The sequence below is a fragment of the Eschrichtius robustus genome, chromosome 13 (genome assembly GCF_028021215.1).
Source record: "Eschrichtius robustus isolate mEscRob2 chromosome 13, mEscRob2.pri, whole genome shotgun sequence".
Classification (NCBI taxonomy): Eukaryota; Metazoa; Chordata; class Mammalia; order Artiodactyla; family Eschrichtiidae; genus Eschrichtius; species Eschrichtius robustus.
Genome location: NC_090836.1, coordinates 64,427,744 through 64,453,462, shown reverse-complemented (window position 1 = coordinate 64,453,462; position 25,719 = coordinate 64,427,744). Strand labels below are relative to the sequence as shown.

Sequence of the window (25,719 nt, the reverse complement as noted above, 5' to 3'; positions counted from 1 at the left end):
TCATTAAAGAAAAGGTTAAGAAATAATGCAGGTTATAAGAAAGTGGGAGTTTGAAGCAAGTTAAAAAAAAGCAACTATGGCAAGTATAAAAAATGATACTTTAATCTACCTTTCAGACTTTAAGCATATATAACTTATTATATTCTCTGCCAGAAAATGCCTCACAGAGTATTAGGGTTGAGTATGAGTAATTTTTAATTCCCACCACTGCTGCTAAATCTTCGCTAAGAAATAAGGTGGGAACAGCTGCTTCTTTATTATTAAGCATGTACATAAGCAAAATGAGAGAAATTATTTTTTCCTTTATTTAACGTATACTAAAAGATTCCTCTCCACCTAGCTGGCTTCTGGGAAGGAATCCTTGCCCTAAAATAAGATAAAGAAGCCCTGTGTTTATATTCACACTCATCTGGTTCAGAGTTTGGTTAAGAAAAAGTAGCATGAAATAAAAAGAATAAAAATATTTGAAAAATCTGACCTTGGAGCACAAGGTCACGAAGAAAGGCAACCTTGGTTCAACTTGCCTTAGGACAGCAACGTTGACAAAGGACTTTGATTCAAAATTGGTTAATGGGTTCCAGAGACTGAAGGAGCTGTTACAAGTATAATGTGCATTTCTTGGGAAAAAGAAAAATCCTGCTGGACACATTTAACCTTCAATTTTGCCTCTTATAATAAGGTTGAAGGAGTCAAACAGACTAGGACCATATGGAATTAAGAAAGGCTTATTCTTCTCCATGAGCGCACATTTCTCCCACTAGCTCTTCCCCAGGCACGCAATTTACTTTCTACTGGCAGGCTCTTAGCTGTTTTGGAAAACACTTAATACTTTGTTACTACCAAAGCCTTCAGTAGTCAGCATAAGATGAATGCTCAGCAAAGCCCAGTTTCTACTTCTTTCTCAAGTCAGAAGAGGACATCAAGATACCCTTGCTTAATATAACAGTCATCATTTGTGGAGTATTTACCAGGTGCCACGTGCTATAGTCTGATTTAATCCTCCCAACAATGCTACAAGGTGTGTACTGTCATCATTTTACAGATAAAGAAACAGATACAAAGAAGTCAAGCATTAGGTCCAGCTCACAGAGCTAGTAGGAGTCAGAGCTGTATGCTGAAACCACATCTGTTTGTTTCCAAAGCTCACACTCTTTCTTTTGCACCGCTCTGTCTAAATAAACTGAAAGGATTTCCTAACATTTAGAATGAAAAGAGTCAACAGTTTAAAGAAATGTTTAAAGAGAAATAAAATATTTTTTAACTGTGGGTAATTAAATACAAATATAGATTTATTCAAAACCAAATGTTGCACATTATCCCCAGACTCGCTGTAAAATACACTCAGACAAAGACATAGAGGGACAGACAGCAGAAATACTTTCAGGTCAGGAGCAAGCCCAACGTCAAATGCTAGGAGGTGGCTGTGGAATTTAGGGACAACATGAGCATGTCAGAAAGCAAAGAGGTCAGGTCATGGAGGCATCGAAAAGAACCCAGGGGTAGGAGAGAAAGGACAACAGTGTGCTGAAAACCAGTGCGGCATCAAAATTCAGCGATAGTTTCATTCAGTAGAAACATGACATAAACCAATGCAAGAAAAAGTAAGTACTGGAAGCAGCAGAGATAAAGGGAATGTCGAATCAGAAGGACAGAATTTTCATGTTGCTCTTACATTAGCTGATGTCATGAAAACATGGACTGCCCATATTTAGCAAAGCTCACAGCAGGCAGGAATACTTCCAGACTCCCGCCGCAATATCAGGAGATGTCAATCACCACTATGTGTTTTTGTACAGTACTGGGTGGACAGAGAATAAGGCTGCTCTTATAATGGGTTTATCCTGGATTGGCCCCAGCATATAAAATAAAACAATAATAATACTATAAGCCACTTCTGCACTTTATCATGCAGATATAAACCAGGACAGTGGTTCTCAACCAATGCCCTCTGCCCCCTCCCCAAGAGGGCATTTGGCACTGTCTGGAGACTTTTTGACTGTTCCAGTGTGGAGGGAGGGGTGCTATTGGCATCTAGTGGCTGTAGGCATCCTACAACGCCCAGGACGGCCCCCATAGGTAAGAATTACCCAGCCCCAAATGTCTACGGTGGGGAGTTTGAGAAGCTCTGCACTAGAGGAGGCTATTGCGTTTCTGGCCTGAGGGAAAGCCTTGGTCACTGTCTTTCTTGAGTGCTCCACTTTCCCAAACATCAACTCTCAGGGATCCTCACTTCCGGCACAGAGGTCATCAGTCAGCCTAGAATGTGAACAAGATAAAGATGGCATTGTTTGTTTTTCTTTTCATCTAAAACAATAAATCAGCCTGTAGTTCAGGTATTAGGTCCCCTCGGTTGTCATTGCTGTCCCTGGACTTTTCTGATACCGACAAATGTAATCCCAAGGCCTTTTGGCGCTCGGGTTTCTGGGTGGGTTTGCCCGCCCCCCTGCACCGCCTCAGCAGCGTGTGCAGCCGTGCCCCGCGATGGTGGGAAAGGCAAAAAACACTTGAGTAATGAGGCTTTTTTGGTAACGTCATTTATTTAGTCTAGATGAGAAATTTTGCTCCTTAAGAACAGGAAGGTTGCGGATTCCCAGAAGCTGGAAATCGGGCCAGCGGATACTTGTCCACGGGGGAAGTTAATCCCGTTGAGTTTACTTATAAGGGTAAGGCACGGGACGGGGTGGTGGAAACTCCCGATCTGGCCGGTTTTCTACTGCTGGAAACTCCTCGACCTCGGACTGTTCCCTCCTGAAGGAGAATTGGCAACCGCGGTCGGAAGGGCACGTCGCAGGGCAGCGAGGGCTGCTTCCCAACGGGACAGTCCCGCCGTCCGGCCTCTCCGCAGGGTGAGGAAGCCTCCTTTCCCGGCTCCGGTTAACCACTTCTAGAAACTGCGGGCTCCCGTTGCGAGCGAGAGGAGTAAAGTCGGCGGGAGCGGTCCCGGTACGTGGGAAGATGCTGGGCGCGCGGGAAGCAGCAGGAAGAGGCGGGATTCTGCCTTTGTCTCTCTGTCTTTACCCCAGAGCCCGGCCGCGAGCAACTCCCCCCTCCCGCCCTCCGAGCCGGTCCGGGAATCGGTCAGGCGCGGCGCGGCGCGGCGGGGCGGGGCGCGGAGGAGTGGGGGCGGGGCGCCCACAGGCCACGCCCACAGGGGGCTTGAAAAGGTACCGGCGCTCCCTGCGTCCTGGCTCCCGGATTCACGCCGCGCTCTCTCCGACTGCTTCTCGCTAGTTCCGCCCGCGGTGCGTGGTCCTGCTTGCGACTCGAGTGAGTAGGGAGGTGCGGGCGTCTCCGCCGACCCCGGGGGTGGGGGTGGGGGTTCCCTCAGCCTCCTGGGATGCGGAGGCCGCCCTGCCGGCGCCCCCTCTCATCTCCTCCGACGTCCCCATCGCGGTCCCCATTTGGTCCCCCTAGCCATCCTCCTCACCCCTGCGCCCCGATCTCCACACACCTGCCCCGTTCCCCGTGGCCGCCCCAGCCCTGCTCTCGGATCCCGGGTCCGCTGCGCAGAGAAATAATCGTGCGCGACCTCCATCCCGGTTTCTCTGGGAGAGAGAGGTGGGATCGAGAGTTTCGCGGGGCTGCTAATCCGCCTCTTAGTAGCCTAGGGCCCCCTCCTCCAGTGGCGCGTTCTCTCTTCGCAAAGGGGAGGGCGGGATCCGAGTCTCGGGGTCTCCTGTGCCCCGAGTGTGCTGCACGCCGAGGGCGACCTTCCCAGAGGCTGGTTCGGAGCCCTGGGGGTGCGGAGGGGGCTCCCCCAGCCTGTCGAGCCCGGAATCCTTCCCCTGCTGCGGTACAGAGCTCCTGGTATCCCCATTGTTTGGTGGTCTCTGCCCACCGAGCGCTGAACCTTAAATGTTGAAGGCACAGCAGTGAAACGTCATATTGATCACTCCCAGCTTTTTCCGGAACTTTCTACCATTCAGGTACAAACCGGGAAAGCAAGAATGCTTGGTTGTAAATTCTGCAACAGGTCCTGCAAATCACGTCCTCGGTTCCAAAGCTCCACGTAGGCAGTCCCCGGGGGGGGGGGCAGGGTGGGTTTTCTGAGTCGGGAGACACCCACGTCTGCCCTGCCCCCCCCCCCGCCCCCAGCCAGGACGTTTGTAGAACGATATTTGTTTAAATGGTTACCCCAAATGTTCAACCTGTTTTATTCTCAGTCTGCAGACCAGACTTTTTCCTTTTCCTTTTCATTTTATAAATACTTTTTATTTTGGGTAGTTTTTTTAACTCGGCAGTAAAAATGGTCTCTTTAGTTCTTAACTTTTCTAGTTAACCTGTTTTAAAACTCTACTTATAAAAAATGCCAAGAATTCAAATAGGACAGCCACAGAGTTGGCTATAATTTGACTCAAATTTTCAGGAAAGAGATGGGCAATGGATTTTTAAAGGGTGAGTTGCACATACGTTGAAAACTGCATACCAAACGAGAACAAATTTTATTAAGTCCTTTGTGGTCTCCCTCCACACTGTCTCCTTGGTCATTGCCCTCTGAAGTTGACTGCCACTTATACTTTACCAATATTTCTCAAGGTTCTTTTTACCCTGGATTCGTTTCCTTTGCTCTTTCAGAGTGAAGTTAGGTAGACACGGGGGTCTGTATCCCATGAGTCTTTGAAATTCACAGTGCTTGGCTTGGGTGTCTTAAACACACCGTTGGACCAGAGCCAATGCTGGTTAATTGAATGAATGAATGAAGGAATGAGTAAGATTGCAATTGTAGAGAACAAAGATTTAATTGGACTCAAGCAACAGAAATATTAGCAGATTTGATCTACAGTTTCTATCATGAGTTTTTTAATGGATTCCTCCAAATGTATTCACAAATATTGATTGATACTGGTATATGCCAAATACTGGGCTGAAAGCAGTACTCATTGGAGGTCTGTCCTGATGAAATTGCCAACTCACTTGGATTTTGAGGAAACTGTGTTTTATACTAAAAAAGCAAGAATGTTGGCATAGATTAGAGGGGGCAGTAATAAATGAGCTTTAGAAGCCTGGGTCCAGCCTTGATGCCGCCACTAAATGTGGACATCTGGGCCTCTAATTTTTCTTCTCTGTCAAAAATCAGGTAAATCAGATGAGCAGGGGAGAGAAAGCCCACAGCAGGAGAGGAGGCATAGCATGGTGAGAAGGACAGGACTGACCAGTTGGGCCCAAATTCACATCCCAGCTTCAGCAGCCACTGGTTTGATGACCTTAGGCAAGTTATTTTACTCTCTGGTCTCAGTTACTTCATCTTGTAAAATGGGTGTAACAGCACATACCTTGCAGGGGTTCTCGGAAGGCATGCTGTTCCTTGTATAAAACCCAGCCCAGTTTGGGAGAGGTTCCTTGTAATTGGACTCCTTTCTGCACTTTGTTGAATATAGGGGGAAACAGCTATCAGTGAAAGCCTCTTCCAGAAGACTGCTGACTCTGAACAGTATCGCCTAGGCCTTGCCTGGAGGCCAGCTTTCTTCCCTTCACAGATATTCACAGGTTTCCTCAACTGTATCATTTCCTGGGCTGGTATTTGCGTGGCATCCCTTGTGCTCTGTTGGGTGGGGTTCCCTACACTTGGGGTCTTGATTACCTAGGATGGTAATACCTTTTTTGTGTCATGGAACTTTTTGGCAGTCTGGTGAAGCCTCTGGACCCCTTCTCAAACTGTTTTTAGGGGCATAAAATAAAGTACACGGTACCAAGTTCAGTGATCCCCAGAATTTCAAGGAATCTGTGGACCCCAGGTTAAGAACCCTGACTGACCTAGGGGAGTTTTCTCAAACTGGATTGTGGAGGAGCTGGGCACAAATTCTGATTATAAAAATTGTACATTTTAGTGTAAGTCTTAGAGGAAGAAGCAAAAGAAGTATATTGTGAATCATTTGCAAAGGATATCAGGTTCCTTGCTTTTTTGTTTGTACCAACAGTACTACTAATTGTCCTTGACTAATAAGAGGACACATACCGTTTAATACACTAGGGCCATATGACTTCCCAGTTAGGTTTCATGGTGGCTTCTCCTCCAGAAGAGAAAAGCGAAGACAGAATCAAAGCTGCATACCTCCCACAACAGGACAGAAAATACCCAATTTAAAAGAACTTGTGCTAGAGCCATATCAGTCACTACTATATTTGTGTTGCTAGCAGTGTTTTAGTTTTAGTGAAACATCAGTCAAATAAACTCAGTATAGTCTATTTGAATTTCACTGGTATTTTTAAGTTGAATTGTAATTGTGTTTTGGTTTTACAGTTATGAGCCACTTAATAATCTATACCTCAGCTTTCCCACCCATGCAGTGAAGATAATGATAATGCCTACTTCAGTTGTTATGAGGATTAAGTTAATATAAGAGGACTACTTAACATAGGTATAGTAGGCTTTACGTAAGTATTTCTAATTACTGTTATTTATCATGTGGCAGGCATTATTCGAAGTGCTTTACATGTATTGTCCAATCTCAAAACTGCCTTATGACATAAATAAGCAGTATCCCTGTTTTTAAAATGAGAAAACGAGCAGATCAGATAACCAGCCTAAGATCTTTTGGCAAATAAACAGTCATCTTGGCATATAAATCTCAGTCCGACTCCATGTAAAAATCACACAAACATTAAATTGTTTGAATAATTGAATAGCTCGCAGTTTGCACGGATTGTGGCTATCTGGGGCTGGCAGGTGGAGGTCAGAGTGCCCGAGCCGAGAGCGCAGTTGTGTTCTAATGTGTGATTTGACAGCTGGTCTCCAAATCTGTGTCAAGCTGTCCTCCGAGTTGAAGACATGAGTGGCAACAGGATATAGAATTAGTAATGAATGGTGAGGGTGAGGTGCACAAAGGACAGCTTATTAGATAGAAGGGAGGTTTCCCTCAGTAGGAGGATGGACTTTGGTTGGCAGAGAGGAGTGGTAGAGAGTACTTTTTGGTTGAAAGTAGCAGTTTGGGTATGAGATTAGCACGTAGAGGACACTTACTAACTGCTAGGTGGATGGATGAAGACTGGCCAGCGAGGAAGGTGTTCCTGCGTGTAAGCTGATAGCTCAAGGACTGATCACGCTCAGGGGGTTTGAATGTTCTCGACCCTTAAATTAGATATGGGAGTTTGGGGGACAGCTTGTGGTTCTGGAGTCAGACATGAGTGGTTGAGCCTAGATTTGCATCTTTGGAGGTCAGTGACCTGAGCAAGTCACTTAACCGCTGAACGTTTGGTAACCATAATCAGGCCCGTTAGTGCTCCTGAAGGAAAAGGAAGCCAATATTTGTGGAGCACAGGCTTCTGCCAGGTACTTTACGAATGTTATCTCGTTAAATCCTTACAACCATCCTATGGCAGAGCGCTCATCCATTTCCAAGTTATAGCTGAAGACATGGAGGCTCAGAGGTTAAGGAACTCGGCCAAGATCACAGAGCTGGTAACTGACTTTCAAGCTTACATCTGTCTCATTCTGAGTTCCACACTCTTTCTCTTATCCCTGGAATGTCTTAGAGGTGGCACGTGCACTGCAGTTTCTATGGCAGACATTATTAACCACAATGATCTTTAATGTGGAACCTTGACTGGTCTCCAGAATCTTTTCCAACATAGCTCCAGGAACCCACTATCAATCAACAAGATGAAACTGTTCTGGCATCCCTCTATCAATAGACCATACAGACTTCCCAAAGCCCCTTCTACACGCTTCTGTGCTTTGGGTTATTTTGCTGTTATTTGTTTACATACTTCTACCACCAAAGTAGAACTCCCTGAGAAACAGGCACCCTTCCTTTACCCTTTTACCCTCAGCTCCCAACCCAGGATATGGCTTATAAGATGTTGAATTAATAGATTTATTGGAGAGCTTCATAAACAGTACAGCATTACAGTGTTTATTAGCTGCCCCTACCCTGGAAGAATTACTTGAGATTCAGAAACGAAGTCGGGAGTTAGCTGGATGAGGGTGGGAGGGAGGGAGCTAAGTCAGTTTTCCTGATGTACAGGGATTAGGGGCATACTGAAGGAATGGATGGCCTATGAGGTGGGTAGAAGAAGATGAGTATTGATGACAAAGACTGAACATTGCTAAATACTGATGATAAAGGCGGCCAATAATTGAATGCCAACTGTAAGCATTTTCTCAACTCATTTTCTTAACACCTCTGAAAGAAAGGTTCTGCTACCCTTATTTTGCGCATGAGGGAAATGAGACTGTGTGGACTCCAAAATCCACCTTCTTAGTTCATCCTGAGGCCGAGCTCTCTTGAAGACCAGCTTGAGGACTTAGCTTTGGTAGAAGGAGCCAAATGGAACTTGGAGCCCATCACTAAGACACAGAGAGTCCTATCCTTGGCTCAGTGGTATTCACTCAGATAAGGGAAGTAGACTAAGCAGGTAGTTTGGGTTGCAGAAGAAAACCTTTCTAGAATGGGCATTGAGTGCAGCTTAATTTCCAATTAATTACAGCTGTCAAACTCTGGCCTCTTTAAAAATCATTGTAATTGGGGACAGTTACATATTCTTTAACAGGTGACCCCCTCTGGATGTGGCTCAAGATGAAACTGGTTTAGGGGCTTCCCTGGTGGCGCAGTGGTTGAGAATCTGCCTGCCAATGCAGGGGACACGGGTTCAAGCCCTGGTCTGGGAAGATCCCACATGCCGCGGAGCAACTGGGCCCATGAGCCACAGTTACTGAGTCTGCGCGTCTGGAGCCTGTGCTCCACAACAAGAGAGGCCGCAATAGTGAGAGGCCCGCGCACTGCGATGAAGAGTGGCCCCCGCTTGCCACAACTAGAGAAAGCCCAACACAGCCATAAATAAATAAATAAATAAATAAATAATAAAATTAAAAAAAAAAAAAGATGAAACTGGTTTATAGTAGATTCTCCTTTTGGGAAGTTATAGCATAATAACAAAGATTCTGTATAATAACAAAGCCCTGCCTGTAGTCATAAGATGTCAAATCTTCTGGAAGCATTTAGAATCTGGGTTTATAGACGGATTCACTCGGCATCAGACCAGTTAATTTAAATTACAAGTGGCGGCACGTAGGCTCAAAATTCATGGGTTTGAGTCATTCTGATTCTAAAATAAGGCAGTCAGCGCAGCACAGGTGGGGAGAATGATCCCTGTGGTCATTGGTTATCTAGAGAATGAGCTAACTTTACCGCAAGGTGACTCAGATTTAGACTATAGTAATTTTCTTCTTGGACTAAGTCTTACTGATTCTGGGTGGTGTCTTAGACTGGGGAGAAGCAGCAAAGAGAAACTGCACATAGGTGTTTGGATGTAAACCAAGCTTTTTAATCCAACACAGTGGATAAATCCTAGTGCTGGAGCTCTTTCAGGCAATGAGAACCAAAGAACAAGACAAAAAAACTGAATTGGCCCATGTTTGGCCTCTTTTGCGAGGTGTGTGTAACGGGGGGTTTTATTTCTCCTCTTACCATTTTGTAAATTAATGCATAGGATCGGGGAAAGGCATGCAGCCCAGATTGCTCAGTGCAAATCCAGTTTGCTGTGATTAATGTCAGCTGTTGTGGAGTAGTGCAGCCAAGGGCTTGTAGGAAAAATGAAGCTTTGGGTTTTTGTGTGTGTGTGTGTTTTTTTAATATATGCATAGCAATGCCAGGAGTGACAGAAATGGAAGATGGTCCCATTTCCCTCTGCCAAATTCAGCAAACACGCATAGGGGTTCACCCTAAAAGTGTAAATTTGAACTTCATTTCTTAGTCCCCGCAAGTGCAACTGTTGTTATACTTGCAGTGCATTGTAATGTTCAGAGAAAGGTTTATGAGTGACCAATCAGATAACTTTTTCCCTTACTGTTTGTTGCTCTGAGCTGTGTTCTATAGGTGCTAGTCAGTGGGTTTCCTGTAGGAGTACTGATAGCAGGATGGACAGCATGAGATGCCCCTCCCATCCTCAAGCCACCAGTTATCGGATGTCTGCCAAGGCATTTATTTACTGTGTTTTATCTTCACAATAGCTCTGTGAGGTAGACAGAGCTACCTTTCCCCCCTTTTTTGCAGATAAGAAAATTAAGCCCAACATTGCACAACCATTATAATAGTGAAGTTAACCCAGGTCTGTCTAAATCAATGTCTTCCTCCATCTCTCCTTTCCCTCCTTCCTTCCATTATGAAATATTTCCTTCCGTTACGAAATATTTCAGACATACAAAATAGAGAATAACGTAAGGAACACCTAACTACCCACTATCCTGCTTAAAAAATAAAACATAAATCCAGCTGAAGCTTTCTGAGGATGCCCTATTACACCATTAGCCTGGCCCACAGAGCGGGTTATTCAGAAATCCTTAGGAAAGCCTTTAGACTGAGTGGAACTTTTAAAAAGTTAATGACTTGGAAATTTTACTGGATTTACTGAGAATCCAAGAATGTGACAGAGAAGTAGGGCAGTGCTACCTTTGTCTTTATAAGCATAAGATCAAATTGGGAAGAGTAAAAACAAGTTGAAAAAGGATGGATTCCTTAAAACAACAGAAATGAAACATTTTGACATATGCCAAGCACTCTGGTTGCATCATGGTGTGGGAGAAGATAGAGCTGTGGTCCCCACCCTCAAAGGAAAGAAGCTCTTAAAATGGTAAGCTGAAAAGGTATTGGATAGGTGTTTTCCGAAAAGATGACATATTCACATTTGGCTGGCGTGGCAAGTCCAGTAGGAATCAGACTTGACTTACAAGGGGTGAATTCAACCCTGAATTACACAAGCAAAGGGAAGATATTCTTCCTTTTTTAAAAGTCCAAGTTGCTCTATAGCAGAGAGAGTAACACAGAGTGATGAGTTAGTTTTTATGTATTTTTAAATGTTATTTAGAGACAACCGAGGATAGTGTTTGTCTTGATAGAAAGTCTGGCTCCTTATTGGTGATTGCTCCAAAGTAATTATGATACAGGTTGGTGGTACGATGATACTCTCTAACATGATGAGAAATGCCTTGATGATAAAAGTATTTTAAAAGCCAGCTGGGCTGTTGATGGTTGGGATCTGATTTTAAGTCACTGTGACGTCATTACCTGCAAGTCTGGGTTTGGTGTTTGGTTTCCTCAGAAATCATGGGATACTTCCAGCAGATGTCTGTTGTATCTGTGAGCATTCCAGAACACGGGTAGCTTTGGAGCCATGGGGCAAAGTCAGTATCATTAACTGCACTCCAAACTCAAGCCAGTGCAGGCGCTGGAGCCAAGTTTTGTGTCAGGTTCTATAGCCGGGCTCAGGTTTCATTGTGCAATAGAGCACCAGTCTCCAGGGACAGGAATAAGAGATTTATGCAACTACCAAAGGAAAGCTTGCAAATATATTCCATTGTTGCTGGATATCGATCCTATATGGATGCCTTCACAGGAGCCTGGTAACATTTGTGGACCCTAGAAACGACTCTGTTCCTGTCTGAACAGGGGAAATAGGCTTTTTGCAAGTTGAGGCCAACAATGTAGGGATAACTAGTCGTTATCAGTCAGGTCTTTTTGTGTGTCTGTGTGTGTTGTTCTTGTTTGTCTCTAGGACCAGGGGCTCTATCTCCCAAAGGCTTAAAAAGGGGAATTTATTGGCTCATATAATTGAAGAACACAGGATACAACAAGGCGCGGCTAAAGACTATCTGAACTAGTCTCTCTCTTTTCCTCTGTGCTGGCTTCCTTCTTAGGTTCTTTTCTTGCGGACAGCTGCTAACAACTCCACTCCCGCACTGGCACAGTTCTAAACCCAAGGCCAGGTTTAACTTCCATTGAACTGGCTTGGGGTCCTGTGCCCATTCCTAAACCAGTCGCCATGGCAGGAGGGGGAATGCACTCATCTGAGTGCAGTGATGCATCGCCATGTCCAGCCCTGGAACTGAGGGTAGAGTCACACCCTCTAAACTAGTGCTTCTCAAACTATCTGTGGTAAAGGACCATTCTTTTTCTTTTAATTTCCAAATACAGCCTGATTATCTGACTGTCCTCTGTCCAACAAGATGAGTCCACTGATCATGCTGTTGATTGTTGTGGCGTAAAATTGTAGAAAACTTTCTAAACGCTTATCTGAATGTTGTCTGGGATTGGTAGCCAGCACAGTGGACTGTCACCAGGAGACCACATTTTAATAAGTACTTCTCTAAACCACGTGTGCCAAGAAAGAGACGGTTGTTGCTTCCCTGGAGAAAATCCGGGGAAAGTATCACCAGAAGAGGGGCCAGAGAAGGCTGTGTCCCAGAAGGATGCCCAACACAGTGGTTAATTCTGTAAATCTTTCTTGTGTAAAGACCTCATCTCAGTGTTTAGGAAGTCATTGTGTTCTGGATTGTCGAAATGGCGTAGGATGGGCAAGTGGGATAGGAATTTTCTCCACCCTCCTTTTTATCTTAAGGACTGAAGATTCTTCAGCCTTTTGCTTAGCAGCTGTCCTTGTCCCTTTTTTTTTTTTTCTAGCCAGACTTGAGTTAGTAAGGACGTCTCAGCCTTCTTAGCTAGCTGTTTACTAGAGAGGCAGAAGCTCATCCAAGGAGACGCAACAGCCAAGGGCTGCAAATGGCACTCAGCAAAGGGAAGTCTGGAAATGATGGTGGGGATGAAAGGAATTCTTCTACTGTGTTTTTAGATACCACTCAGGGCAGGTCTGACATAACACGCTGTCTCTGCAGGCCAACTTTCTGTACTGGCAAAGGCACTTGAGCACATTGGCCATTCAGAACTAGGTGTTTTAAACTGGGTCCAGGGAGACCAGTTCATTGCGAAGGAGATGAGAACACGTTGCCCTACATCACAGCAAGATAGCCAAGGATTTAAACTTCGAGTTCTACCCCCAGGCCACACTGCTCAGAGGTTATTCTGACACAGTCAACAAACAATTCATTTTGCCAGGAAGGCAACTTGGTAGCCTATTCTGTGTGGACGGACAGGCCCACCAGAGAGGGAAAACCAACCGTGTCGTCGGCTGGACTTCAGGACACTGGGATTAGTGAAGCACAGAAACTTAAATGATAGCCATCTGGATGGGTGTTTGTTGTGGTTACTGCCAGGCTCCCGCCATGCAGTGTGCCAGTCAGAGAAACAAGTGTTTATGCTATAATCTCTCATAACTTGAGCAGAAAATATACAACTTAATCTTGCCGGGCCGTCCAGCACTTCCCTCCTCCCTAGAAGTGTGTCATAGCTCGTGTATGTTCTATGGTGAAGAATTTGGTGATGTTACAGTGAATGAAACATGTAAAAACCTCCACCCAAGTGTTAAGTTCTTCAGCTGAGCTTTAAACCAGTTCATTACGACTGCAGGGTGGGCGTGGGCAGCGTTTGCCTTTCCACTCCCTACACTGCTTTCTCAACTCCCGTGGATGCTGGCGGCAGTTTGTTTTGTGCCTGGCGACCTGCACTGTGGTACTAAATGCAGGTCCTTTGTTCCGTAGGAGAAAAAAACCTGTACACGACAAGCCCGTTTCCTAGTGAGGGCTGTGATCTGGGAGGTGAGACGAGGTCACTTTGGAGGAACGCAGGTCTTCTGAAGATGTGGCCAGGGCAGGTTATAAAGAAACCAACGCTGTCTGCTGTCCCCTGGGTGTAAAAAGCCCTCCAGGGAGCGTGTAAGACGTCTCGTACAGTAGGGGCCCGTCCTAACGATTGTGTCTTCCTGCAGGATGCCCGTCTGGGGAGGTGGCAACAAGTGCGGGGCATGTGGGAGGACCGTGTACCACGCCGAGGAGGTGCAGTGCGATGGCCGGAGCTTCCACCGCTGCTGCTTCCTGTGCAGTGAGTCTCCCCCGCGCTCGCGTGGACAGAACTCGTGTGTCAGGAGCTTCAGCTCACCGATTTCAGGAAGAAACTGTGGTCTTGTTAACAAAGATGATTTTAGCAGCCCCAGTGGTTTCTGTCTGTCTGTCCCCATGGACAGTGCAAGCGCTCAGCCTCACAGCAAGGACAGCAGGGGCGACCCAGACCCTCGGCCTCTGGGCCCCTGTAGCGCTTCGCCTCCACTTGGCACCCCCTGTACTTCATCTGTTGTCACGTCTGTCTCCCCTGCTTCACCGAGACCTCGGGGCTGTTTATAGTCTGGCACCCAGCACAGTTCCTGGCACATCCCAGGGGCTTGGCTCCGATTCCTGAACGAACGGCTCACTCCCCATCCGCGCCAGCTTTCTCGTTCTGGCGGGGCTCCTTCTCTTTGAAACCTAACTGGCTGGTTTCTCGCCACACTGTTAGTTGAAATTCACGTGTCTAGAAGCTCAAATTCTGTCTTCTCTGGTAGTGAATATTCAGAGTTATTTCTTGTTATTGATGTCCTAAATTTGAGGGAAAGGAACGTAGGATATGAAAATCCCATAGAAGTAGATGGGGAATTACTGTTGTTTATAGAGAGAGAATTACCATTGTGGCTGGTACAGACAGGAGGTAGGCCACGAACCAGCACGTGGGCGTCTGCTCCAACGATGGTCAGTACCTGATAATGAGAGAAAGGGAACAGGAGAGAAGCCCCCTCTCCCTGGCAGATTCCTTCTCAGGACAACCAAGTCTTCAGTCTTAAAACAGGAGAGTAGCCGCTTCAGGAAGCTCAACATTAATCATCTTCTGATTCAAATGACAAAATTTTCTCGAACAAAGGATTTGTTATGTGAGGAACCCACCCATCCGTGCAGCTCTCCGCTATATCTAGAGTACTGTGCAGTGAAAATTACTGTTAGAAACTGCCTATGTTAAAAAGAAATCTGGTTACACTAAGGAATAATCTTCAGAAAGAGTTTCCCTCACAAATTTTAGTTGTCCTTCTCCTTCTAGGCACCAGCATTTAAGGCGTCTGGACCTTTTTATACAGCAACTGCTTTGCAGACGACCAGAAACAGACAACAGAGAGTTGCAGTTATGAAGAATACAAATACAACATATGAATGTTTGCTATGTACGCCTCCATAATAGCTAGCATTTCTCAGATTTGGTTTAACCATTTCTTCTCTTAGAAGTTAATTTTTTTTTAAGGAATCCGTATTTTTCAGCAGCTTTGCAACCAAGAGAGTATGTGAACAAAGAGGAAATGTAAATACTTGAGAAATTGTTCTTAGTTTCCTCCTCTAGGTTAAGCCATGATGTCTACACCGTAGTCAAGTCAGTGTTTATTAAATGTCAAGGTCTTTACTGGTCCTCTTTATTACTCCTTCCTAATATGTGCCTCTGCTGACTAAAGCCTTTTAAGGAAATAATTCAGAGTAGTTTGCAGACCTTAGGAGAATTTACTGCAGAGAATACGGATAAGGCCTAGGGGGAAAGGGGTGGTTCTCTAGTAAAAATTTCATATATTTAAACTTGCTCTGGTTAATAAACATGTGTTTAAAACCAGTTTTTCTATTTATTCTGTCTGTTAAGGGCGTCTGTTCTTCAGCAGTGTATGATTTTAGGTTAACTCTGTCTTTAAGCAGATATATTTCAGTACTTGAACCTCAACAGCAAGGTTCAAAGTAGATGATGTCATTTCTGTCCTACCAGAGAAAACTTCAGTCTAAGATAATAGAAACTTCATCATTTAACTCTACTCTGAAGCAGCCAGCTAGTCGCCTTTCCCGGCCCTTCTTTCTGTCCTTCCTCTTTTTGCTTCTCCCTCTCTTTTAAATAAGGGGCGGGGGGAATCCCCTTTTCTACTGCACTAATCTTGGGTTTCCTGCTGCCCGACTGTGCTTCCAGTGAGCTCTCTCACAAGTCTTTTTTTTTCTCAAGCTTAATTGAAGTCTTAGAAAGTGAAATAACGTCTGGATAAAACATGATGACATTTGGCAGTTTTATGAAGTGGGATACGTGGAAATGTGGTAAGAAATCCATCAAGAAAGAATGTGTGCTCCTTTGGGACTGAAGGGAAAACAAATGCAGACTTTAAACCACTTGACGATTTTCAGACATACTTATCACTGCTGGAGAAGCCGGTGGCGAGATGAAAGAAGACTGCTTTTTCCCTTCGAAACTAGCGATGAAAACTAGAATTCTGGATTTAAAACCGTTTTTAATCCCTGGGGGTGCTTTTGGGGGAGGAGGGGCTGCAGAGGCAGCTCGCTCAAGGCGCTCCTACCCTTTTGTTCTTTAAGACTTGGATGAAGGGGACGAAAAGATTGAGTGTTGAAGGTTGGGAGCAAGGGTCTTGGGCGCAAAGCGCTAGTTTTGTTCCTTTTGTTCGTGTAATTGTAGACATCTTGGAAACTTCTCTCCCCCTTGCCTGGGAGGCAGATCCTACTAAACAGTTTGAGGCTTCAGGATGTTAAAATTCGAATGTATTTCTGAAATGACCATCATATCCATGGAGGAACGCAAATTGTCCTCACACGTAGCGAGCCGTCCAGGTGCTCTCCAGTGGCTTTTGGGAACCAGAGAATAAACTAGGAATGTGAGAGAGCCTCCGCCTTTACCTTTTCTAGGCCCTGTGTCAGCGCCACCATTGTTCTAAGGAAAAAGGCAATCTTTGGCATATTTTTAAAGTCTAACTTTTTCCCCCTCAGTGGTTTGCAGGAAAAATTTAGATAGTACAACAGTGGCAATTCACGATGACGAGATCTACTGCAAATCCTGCTATGGAAAGAAGTATGGGCCGAAAGGCTACGGGTATGGCCAGGGCGCGGGCACACTCAACATGGACCGGGGCGAGAGGCTGGGCATCAAGCCCGAGAGGTGAGTCAAGACCACGTGACCTTCAGGAAGGCATGGTGGCAATTCATGTTGCTTGGTGAACGGGAATCTGGGAGTTTCCAGATTTTTAGCTTGAAAGAATCAAAGACAATGACTCAGATTTTCTAGTATAGACTAATGACTGTTCTTTAAGCTTGAAATAATGGACAGTTTTGGACCTGGCAAGGTTCTTATTGATTATTCCAGTGATTTCCAGCCCCGGTTTATAGCATTATGAGGTGTATCAAGGAGTTGTGATGTTCTCAAAAGCAAGTGGTTTAAATTTACTTCCGTTTCACAGCACTTCAAAGACCAGACATCATGAAATCAAATGATGGAGAAATGTAGTATCGGAATCATGAGATGCATTTCTCATGTGCAATTAAGCAGTCAATGAAAATTCCTCAGTCAGTCCTTCCATGTAAGAATGTTTCCTCACCAAGAAATTACTTTTCTCTAGCTTACAATTCTTACTTAAAAATGGAAATTATTTCCTGTATTTGATTCTATGAGAGGTTAGTGTTACTAAATTTTAAAGGTTTCGGTACCAAAGTAAGCAAAGTGCTAAATCTGCTAAACTTCACTTAGTAATTCACGCTGAGACATAATTTCTTCATGTGGAATTTAATTCCTATTCTTGACTCACTAATTCCCTCATTTGAACTTCACATTTTTCACATCCATTTTATACTGAAGAGGCCAAAATTGTGTAATACGCCAGTAAGATGGCCTTTCCTTGGACAAGGCCATTAATTGTGCCCTTATTGTAGACTGGACACCATGCAATAATATATGGTAACTCATGTAATCCTCACAACCCTGTAAGGTAGGGTTTCCTATCTTAATCAAGAACAAAGTGAGACAGTGAGAATTAAGTGATTTGCCTTAAGTCACACTGCTAGTTAATTGTAGAGCCTGAAACTTAACCCAGTGTAACTCCAAAGCTTATGATCTTAAGCACAGCGCATTATGGTATGCCTGAAATGGCGTCTGCTGAACATTTATGTTCATTCTATATAATCTTCACAGTAACTGAGTTGAGTTACTTTGTCCCTATCTTATAGATAGGACACTAAGGCTCAGCTCACACAGGTAAGTGGCAGAGCCAGGATTTGAACTTTTGTCCTTTTGGCCCGCATACTTGTGCGCTGTCCTGCATCGAGGTCCACCTCTCTGTTCTCCTGTTTCTTCCACACTCACTTTCTGAGCCGTGGTGCCTTGCTGGGCATCGGTTGTATGAGGGCTGACTCATTCATTGCTGCATGCCGTCACTTGCAGGACCCCAGCTTACCTCTGACTTTGTTAAAGTTCATCGTTCTTGTTCTGCTCTCCCTTTCCAACTTGTTAAAAATCTATTCTTGTTTCCCAAGATGTTATTTCAAACACATAAACCTGTACACGTTCCCCCCAAACAAAACTCATCCATGACCCCAAAAGTGAATCAGTAATTGTGGCCATAGTGTTGAAGTCACAAAGACCAGTGGCCCCTCCTCTTTATCTACTCCTGCTTCTCCATATTCTCCAATAATTAGCCAACCTTCTATGCTGGCCTGTGTTGATCTGTGTCCTTGCCTCTTCCCCTTCTTAGCCTGGCCACATGTTACTCATCCTGCAGGACCAGGTGTAGGGATTTCCTTTTCCAGAAGCCCCTCTTAATGACTGTACTCTGGGAGCACCTACAGTCTGGGCTGCCCTTTTGGCACATGGTCATTGTGAAAGTTATGGGGACCAAACAGCTTCGGGGGGATCTCTTGAAGAGGCAGCACTGAGTGGGCAGAAACATCTTCATTGAGGCAGACCTGCATTTTTTAGTTCAGGCTCACCAATTTACTAATTCTCTAGCCCTTCAGCAAGTTATTTAAATGTAAGCCGCTATTTCCTCATCTGCCATATGAGGTAGCAATTAACCATGGCTTCTGAGGTTGTTGGAAGGGAGGTGGGAGATAATCCATATAAAGTTCTTCTTAATATGATTGGCAGATTTGGAAATTTTTCTTAGAAAACTCCTAACTGCAAGTGTTGGATATCATTGTGAATAGCTTTTAAAGATCACGTTTAAAAGTAAGTACAGGTGTCCCTTGGTATCCATAGGGGATTGGTTCCAGGACCCCCACGGACACAAAATCTGAGCATGCAAGTGCTATGTAAATAGTTGCTGGCATGTGGCAAATGCAGGTTTTGCTCTTTGGAACTTTCCAGAATTTTTTTCTCGAATATTTTTGATCCAAGGTTGGGTGAATCTGTGGATGCACAACTTGTGGATAAAGAGGGCTGACTGTATATATACAGTGGGTTGTGGAGATTTTTTTAAAAATATGCCCATATTAGGGACAATGGAAAGTTCAGTCCTGTGAATTAGTACTGGGAATTGGTATTTGTTGCTTAGAATAAGATTTCCAGTGGCCACATCAAACATGATTCAAGAAATGCTGTATATTAAATAACTTAGGTGGAAGTGTAGAAAACCATTAAATGACTAAAAAATGGATATAGTGGAGATGAAGATATTAAAGATACATGTAAAGTTTGAATAAACTGCTTTATGAAAAGGCAGTATTCCTAAATTAACACTTTATTTTAAATATGTATGTAACCTATTTAATAAAATATAACTAGGATGAAATTGTTCTCCTAGTAGGAAAAATTGACACTTAGCTACCCTTTGCTGAGTGCTAACTCTTGTTGTCACATCTTATCTGCTCAACCTACTTGTAAGGCTTTAGGAAAGCCTTTAAATCTTTTCAGAGCCTAGAATGGTGTTCTGCATGGTAGGTACATCTACGTATTGAATGGAAAAAAGTTACAGAAAGTGAGAGGAAAACAAGGTTTACCTAGTGACCTGTAAATAGTGACAAAAACAGTACGCTATACAGAGAGAAAGATAAACAGATCACAGAGTAATAGGCAAACTTTCTAAAATATTTTCCCATGAAAAATGTAATTTACTCATACTTTCCCCTAATATATTGGGGAATTAAGTAATCTGTAAAACATACTTAATTTTCCTAGTTACTGCCTAAGTCAGCTGACCTATGTGCAGAACTTAACTGCTTAAGTTACTACTGATTTTTTCTATCTTCTGTGAAGTAAAAAGCTAGCTGATTCCAGTGGTAATATAAATAATAATAATAATGATATGAATGTGGGGTGAAAATATGTGCTATGGTAGGTTTTCATAAAACACAGCATAATTGTTTAGTGGAGAGGTTAGCACTGGAGATTCAATGAATTCTGATGAGTTTAGACTCAGAGGGACAGACGTTTAAGTTTGGAGCCTTGTCTGTCTTTTTGTAACAATAATGAGCCCATAAATAGGTCAAAATAATAACTGGCCCGCTCCTGATATTTATTTCTTCTTTCTTCTTTCCCCTGTACTGGCCTGTGGAGGCCTCCAGCCAAGGGACAGTATAGCAATTAAGTCCCAGAGTTCTATTGTGTCTGCCTTGTAAGGCTTATTAAGGGCCCTTTGGAAAATCTTGCCTAATTCCTTTTCTCCCCTTTCCACAAGCGTTCAACCTCACAGGCCTACGACAAATCCAAACACTTCTAAATTTGCTCAGAAATACGGAGGTGCTGAGAAGTGTTCCAGATGTGGGGATTCTGTGTACGCTGCCGAGAAGATCATTGGAGCTGGAAAGGTAAAGTGCCGTCTTGAGTTAATAGCAGCGGATGACTACTCTCCACTACCTTTCTCCCCCAGGCCCCTCCGCAGCCCACTCAGGCGCTCTGCCTTATAAATAAATGCCTTGAATTAAACTTTTTCTTAATCGAATTTCCATCTGAATCATTAATTTTTTGAAGTGATGCCCTTATTTGACAAATCACATCTGTGTTTAAAAGAACCTTGTTTTCATAGGGGGCGCTCCTGGAGGTGTTAACTGACAAGGCCAGGCTTAACAAACCTGGACTCTGCAGGTTCTTCAGTGTAGTGAAAGGGAAAAAAACAAAAACAATAAAGCAGTGACTTAGGGCACCTGATGCTAATTTGGTTTGGAGCAGTCGCTTAACCGCTTCACCTCTTTGAGCTGCAGTGTTCTCAACCGTAAAGGAGGTGGTCTTCAAAGGAGCACACAGGGCTTGCGGCGAGGTTTCAGACAGCTCTCAGGGAAATGGCCCTTCCGTGGCACAGCTCCAGGTCCAGGTCTTCTGTGGATGAAGTCTGAACTCAGCCCTTTTGCAGGCAACCAAGCATGTAGAGGGTCCAGTTTCAGCCTTCTGGTTGGGGCTGCCCCACAGTAGTCAGGAGCCTGTTTTGGGTTGATCTTCCTGAGCCACTGTGCCAGCATCTAAACTTACTCATTCCTCTCTTCCAGCCCTGGCACAAAAACTGCTTCCGATGTGCCAAGTGTGGGAAGAGTCTTGAGTCAACAACTCTGACTGAGAAAGAAGGTGAAATCTATTGTAAAGGTAAAATTAACTTCAGTTATTGGTGTCCATATGGGTATCTCACACTGGCTGTTAGTGAAGGAAATGTCACTAGCGGGGGGAAAAAAAAAAAAAAAAAGGACAAAAAGCACTCTGAAAATGGGGAAGAGGTGGGATAGTGCCACTGGGTATTTGAAAATAAAAGATCTAGAGACGCTTACAGGTGACAGAAGAACCACAGAACATTTTTGATGATACAGTAAGTTAAGTTCCTGGTCATTTAAAACTCGCCTACAAATAAGAACAAACAATAGTCTTCTTTCAGCTTAATGTTTTAAGCAAAGCATATGGATATATGAAGGTAATAGTATAGAACTTGTCTGGCCCGATTTGCATACTTGTAACTCAGTTGGGACCATGAGCTGAACACTAGGGAACCAGAAGACTCGGACTTACCTTTGCAGCTTTAACATAGTTACTACATGGCACATTCTACACCTTAAATAAGTTGAACTCTTCTTGGCATAGCCAACAGCTTTTTCAATTTACGGATGTCTGTTGATACATCAGTCTTAAGCAATGCTTAAGCAAAGCTTAATGGACGTGCACTAACTCTTCCCTTTTCTTTTGTAGGATGCTATGCGAAAAACTTTGGGCCCAAGGGATTTGGCTATGGCCAAGGAGCAGGAGCCCTTGTTCATGCTCAGTAGAGGTGCAAACCCAGAACCAACATCACACACTGAGAAGCTCTACATAATCTAGGCACAGATAATCTAACACTAAACTACTGTGAAATTCTACCAGTACTTAAGTACTGTATGTTGCCCTGTACTTGGATAGGCCAGCTGACTAGTAGGAAGAGAGCACTATATCTTTTCACTTTATTCATCAGCATTTCAAGAACCATTTCTTTTACATTTTAAATAAAACTTCAGCTTAATTTAGTGTTCAGTGTCTTTCAATTAACCTTTTGGAGGAGTGCTGTGATGTCGGTTAGTGGTAAATCATCTGGGTCCCCACCTTCATTTTTATTGGTTAAAGAGAGTCCACCCCATTATGCGGTTGACTCACCAGGTTAATGTTTGCATTACAGCTGTTGGAAAAGATGGCTCTCTCTAAGCTGGCACGTGTGCCTCAAGAGTGAGGGTTGCTAGGCAACAGGCTCCACCATTCCGGCTCTTCAGAGCTGGCAATTAATTCAGCAGTGCAGAACTCCTGCCTGCCTGCCCCACTCTAGCTCAGTGGTTGCTCTTCTCTTGTTGGGAGCAGTTTCCTAAAGCATGGCTCCTGGACAACCTGCACTGGAGTCACCCGGGAGTATTGCAAGGCAGATTCCTAGGCCCCAGAGAAGCAGAATCTCTAGGGGTGGAGCCATAGAAGCCCTCCTAACAAGCTTCTCAGAAAGGTACGCTGACCCAGGGTAGGCACACTGTTAAAACACTTAAAAATTCTTTTGATTTATCTCGATCTAAAGATCATTATAAACAGCTACCTACAGACAACTATAGAATCTGAGGCTCAGTGTGACTTTTTAAAGACTCCCCACTCTCATCTGATAGTGAATTACTAATCCTGGAAACTGGGTTGAGGATTTGTGTTTTTCTCACAAATCTCAATTCTGCAAAATTAGCAAAGAATGCTGCATTGTCCTGGCACATTCAGCTGGCTCAGGGAGAAAAGGAGTATCAGACTATATAAGGTATATTTTCATTATTTCTCCAGAAACTTTTAGTTCATTACCAGACTCAATCCAACCCTTTATTTTTCAGCGGCAGGGTGTGATATTAGTCTGTAATGTGTATTTGTAAAATTGAACCAGCCTAATCTGTGAATACATCTTAATCTTATATGACCTCACAAGAAAAAAAAAAAAAGCAGAAACATGGTGGGAAAAGGTCAGTTGAGGGTGTACCAGGTGAAAGAATTCATGGTTATTTATATCATAGCCTTGAGTACTTCACATGTTCCATAAGGCAAGTTTCACCGTGGGAGAGGGGAGGGTCTTTTTGGTAAGCAGGCTGGGGAAGTTAACAATAAAGGAACTGGGCTGAACTGAAGAAGATTTACGGAGTAACTTCTGATTCATTCTGTGGTCGTTTTAAACACATGCACAAATTCTTTGACATTCCAACAAACGATGGAGTCTAATTCCCCTTTCTCTGAATAAGGGTCAACCTTAGTGACTCATTTTTAACTAACAGAGTATAATGGACCAGGCTAGGTTAGAAAAGACAACACAGCTCTTGCCTGCCTCTTTCTCTTGAGATGCTTACTCTTGGAACTCAGCCACCATGTTTTGAGGAAGCCCAGACTACATGGGGAGGCCACATGTAAGTATTAGAGCCATAACCTCAGCTAAGATCTTCCCCATCAGCCAGTATCAACTAACAGACATGTGAGTGAGTAAGCTTTCAGGCTATTCCAGTCCCCAGTTTTTGAACCATCCCGGCTGACACCCAGTGGAGCAAAGTGAGTTATGTTGAGTCCTCAATTGCAAATCTGTGAACAAAAATGCCTTTTTAACCACTAAATTATTCAGTGCTGTAGATATCCAGAATGTTGTAACTGTTCCCATACAGAGCCAACATTTCCCATCCTACCATGTTTCCCAAATTGTACTGGAGATGCTAATAGATATCTGATAGGAAAATACTCTACATGAAGTTGCCAGGTACCCGGTAATTTGAAATTTCTGCCTGATAAAGTTTAGACCCTCCTTTCAGAATTAAATTTATTCTTAATTTGGGAGCCATGGCAAAACAGCTACTCCAAAACCATAAAATTAGCTTCCAGTGGTTCTAGGAGTGGAAAAGGGAATTTGGCCTTGGGCAGGCTCTGTTCTGGGAGGAATGACTTTCATCATTTGGAGGTAAGTCAACAGAGTAGCCCCAAAGTAATCCAAATGTGATATTAAAGTGCTGCATGGTAAAGAAGTGTTTTTGTTTTAAAAATGACCCGCGGGCTTCCCTGGTGGCGCAGTGGTTGAGAATCTGCCTGCTAATGCAGGGGACACGGGTTCGCGCCCTGGTCTGGGAAGATCGCACATGCCGCGGAGCAACCGGGCCCGTGAGCCACAACTACTGAGCCTGCGCGTCTGGAGCCTGTGCTCTGCAACAAGAGAGGCCACGATAGTGAGAGGCCCGCACACCGCGATGCAGAGTGGCCCCCGCTTGCCGCAACGAGAGAAAGCCTTAGCACAGAAACGAAGACCCAACATAGCAATCAAGCAATCAATCAATCAATCAATAAAACTTAAAAAAAAAAAAAAAAAATGACCCGCTTGGGATATTTTCGGCCCCTTGTGGTGGTCTGGTATATTTAGGGAGGACTGCTGGCAACTGTAGTTCTAAAAAGTCTTCATGATCAGTTAAGTTCAGGGAGCGTTACAGCCGTCTATCTGTGTTCATGCAGATTCACACTGCATGCTAGCAGATTGAAGGCCTTGAGATCTTGTAGTTGAGGCATCTGTTTTAACTTGAAGAAAGCCTTGCACTGAATTAGTTGTCCATGGAGCCACGAACAACTCAAGGAGCACTGGGAAATGACGGCCTGGACCACTGGTTCTCAAACTTTTTGATCTTGGGAACTCTTTACATTCTTCAAATTACTGAGGACCCCCAAAAAGCTTTTGTTCATGACAGTTACATCTATCATTACTTTCCATATATTAAACAAAATTTTTAAAAAATGTATTAACTCAGACTTCTACTTATAGTCAAGTTGAAATAACAGGAACCAAATTTACCCTCTCACTTGAAACAATCAAAAACACAGACTAATTACATGAAAAAATATGGTTTTGAGAACTACTGACAATAGGCAACAAAGGAGAGTTACGGAGAAAATGAGGTCAGTCTTGGGATTTTGAGAGTTTCCAGGCTATAGTCTAAGGAGGGAGAATACAGAGGGAGCTGGAAGGCACCCCAAGTTGAGGAGACAGAGCTGAGGGTCCAGAGAAACCAGGGCAGCTAGCGTTGGAGGGACTGGAGAGAGCTGCACAGAGAAAGAACCCCAGGAATTCGTAGAGCACCGTCCAACCGCCCCCACACCTTGCAAGTCTTCAGCTGTGTTCTGATTGCACATGCATGCCGGGTAACTACCCAAGATTATGGAAAAAAACACCTGAAAGATGTAGAGAGGATGGTGTCTGGTGCTCACATGGAGCTGGGGATAGTGCCTATTCTCACCAGTGAGATTGAGAAGTGTGACTCATGGAGCTTTGGATGGAGACCTCAGTACATTACTGAGGTCTTGCCTCAGTAATGGGGAATAATTAACCCTGAACTGAACACTGCTCTGGTCCAGCCTAACAAATCTTGCTTAACAGCAAAACCTGAAAGGATCAAAGTTTCCAAATAATTGCATCCCAGAACAAAGCTCTGGAATTTCTATAAGAATAAAAAAATACCCAGCACTCAATTCATAGTGTCTGGCATCTAATCAAAAATTACCAGGCATGGGGCTTCCCTGGTGGCGCAGTGGTTGAGAATCTGCCTGCCAATGCAGGGGACACGGGTTCGGGCCCTGGTCTGGGAAGATCCCACATGCCACGGAGCAACTAAGCCCGTGAGCCACAACTACTGAGCCTGCGCGTCTGGAGCTTGTGCTCCGCAACAAGAGAGGCCGCGACAGTGAGAGGCCCGCGCACAGCGATGAAGAGCGGCCCCCGCTCGCCGCAACTAGAGAAAGCCCTCGCACAGAAACGAAGACCCAACACAGCCAAAAATAAATAAATAAATAAATAAATAAATAAATA

The 25,719-nt window shown here is 44.2% G+C and overlaps 2 protein-coding genes across 5 annotated transcripts in view; one reads left to right on the top strand and one right to left on the bottom strand.

Moving 5' to 3' along the window:
- ZDHHC17 (zinc finger DHHC-type palmitoyltransferase 17) overlaps positions 1-25,719 on the bottom strand; it is a 128,860-nt gene that overhangs the window by 1,964 nt on the left and 101,177 nt on the right. The window contains exon 17 of one of the 3 annotated variants that reach the window (XR_011075976.1): positions 2,088-2,256. The exons of 1 other annotated variant lie outside the window; for it this stretch is intronic. Coding sequence is in view for 1 of the 2 variants with exons in the window: in XM_068560756.1 (XP_068416857.1) it covers positions 2,217-2,256 (40 nt within the window). In the remaining variant the exon portion in view is untranslated. Of the gene's footprint in view, positions 1-1,391; positions 2,257-25,719 lie in introns of those variants that run through there. One more of the 3 variants, XM_068560756.1, reaches the window with a different exon arrangement.
- On the top strand, positions 3,164-21,903 carry CSRP2 (cysteine and glycine rich protein 2). 2 transcript variants are annotated; one of them, XM_068560294.1, is made up of 7 exons: positions 3,164-3,267; positions 5,078-5,209; positions 13,597-13,709; positions 16,433-16,601; positions 20,107-20,236; positions 20,912-21,005; positions 21,597-21,903. In XM_068560294.1, the coding sequence occupies exons 3-7, from the start codon at positions 13,598-13,600 to the stop codon at positions 21,671-21,673; spliced, it is 582 nt and encodes a 193-aa protein (XP_068416395.1). In that variant the 5' UTR covers positions 3,164-3,267; positions 5,078-5,209; position 13,597; the 3' UTR covers positions 21,674-21,903. The 2 variants fall into 2 exon arrangements, with proteins under 2 accessions (XP_068416395.1, XP_068416394.1); XM_068560293.1 differs by lacking the exon at positions 5,078-5,209.

Coding starts and splice junctions, on each gene's coding strand:
- CSRP2 (XM_068560293.1), top strand. CDS start 13,598: ATGCCCGTCTGGGGAGGTGGCAACAAGTGCGGGGCATGTGGGAGGACC. Junction 16,602..20,106: donor CTGGGCATCAAGCCCGAGAG/GTGAGTCAAGAC, acceptor CCTTTCCACAAG/CGTTCAACCTCACAGGCCTA. Junction 21,006..21,596: donor AGGTGAAATCTATTGTAAAG/GTAAAATTAACT, acceptor TTTCTTTTGTAG/GATGCTATGCGAAAAACTTT.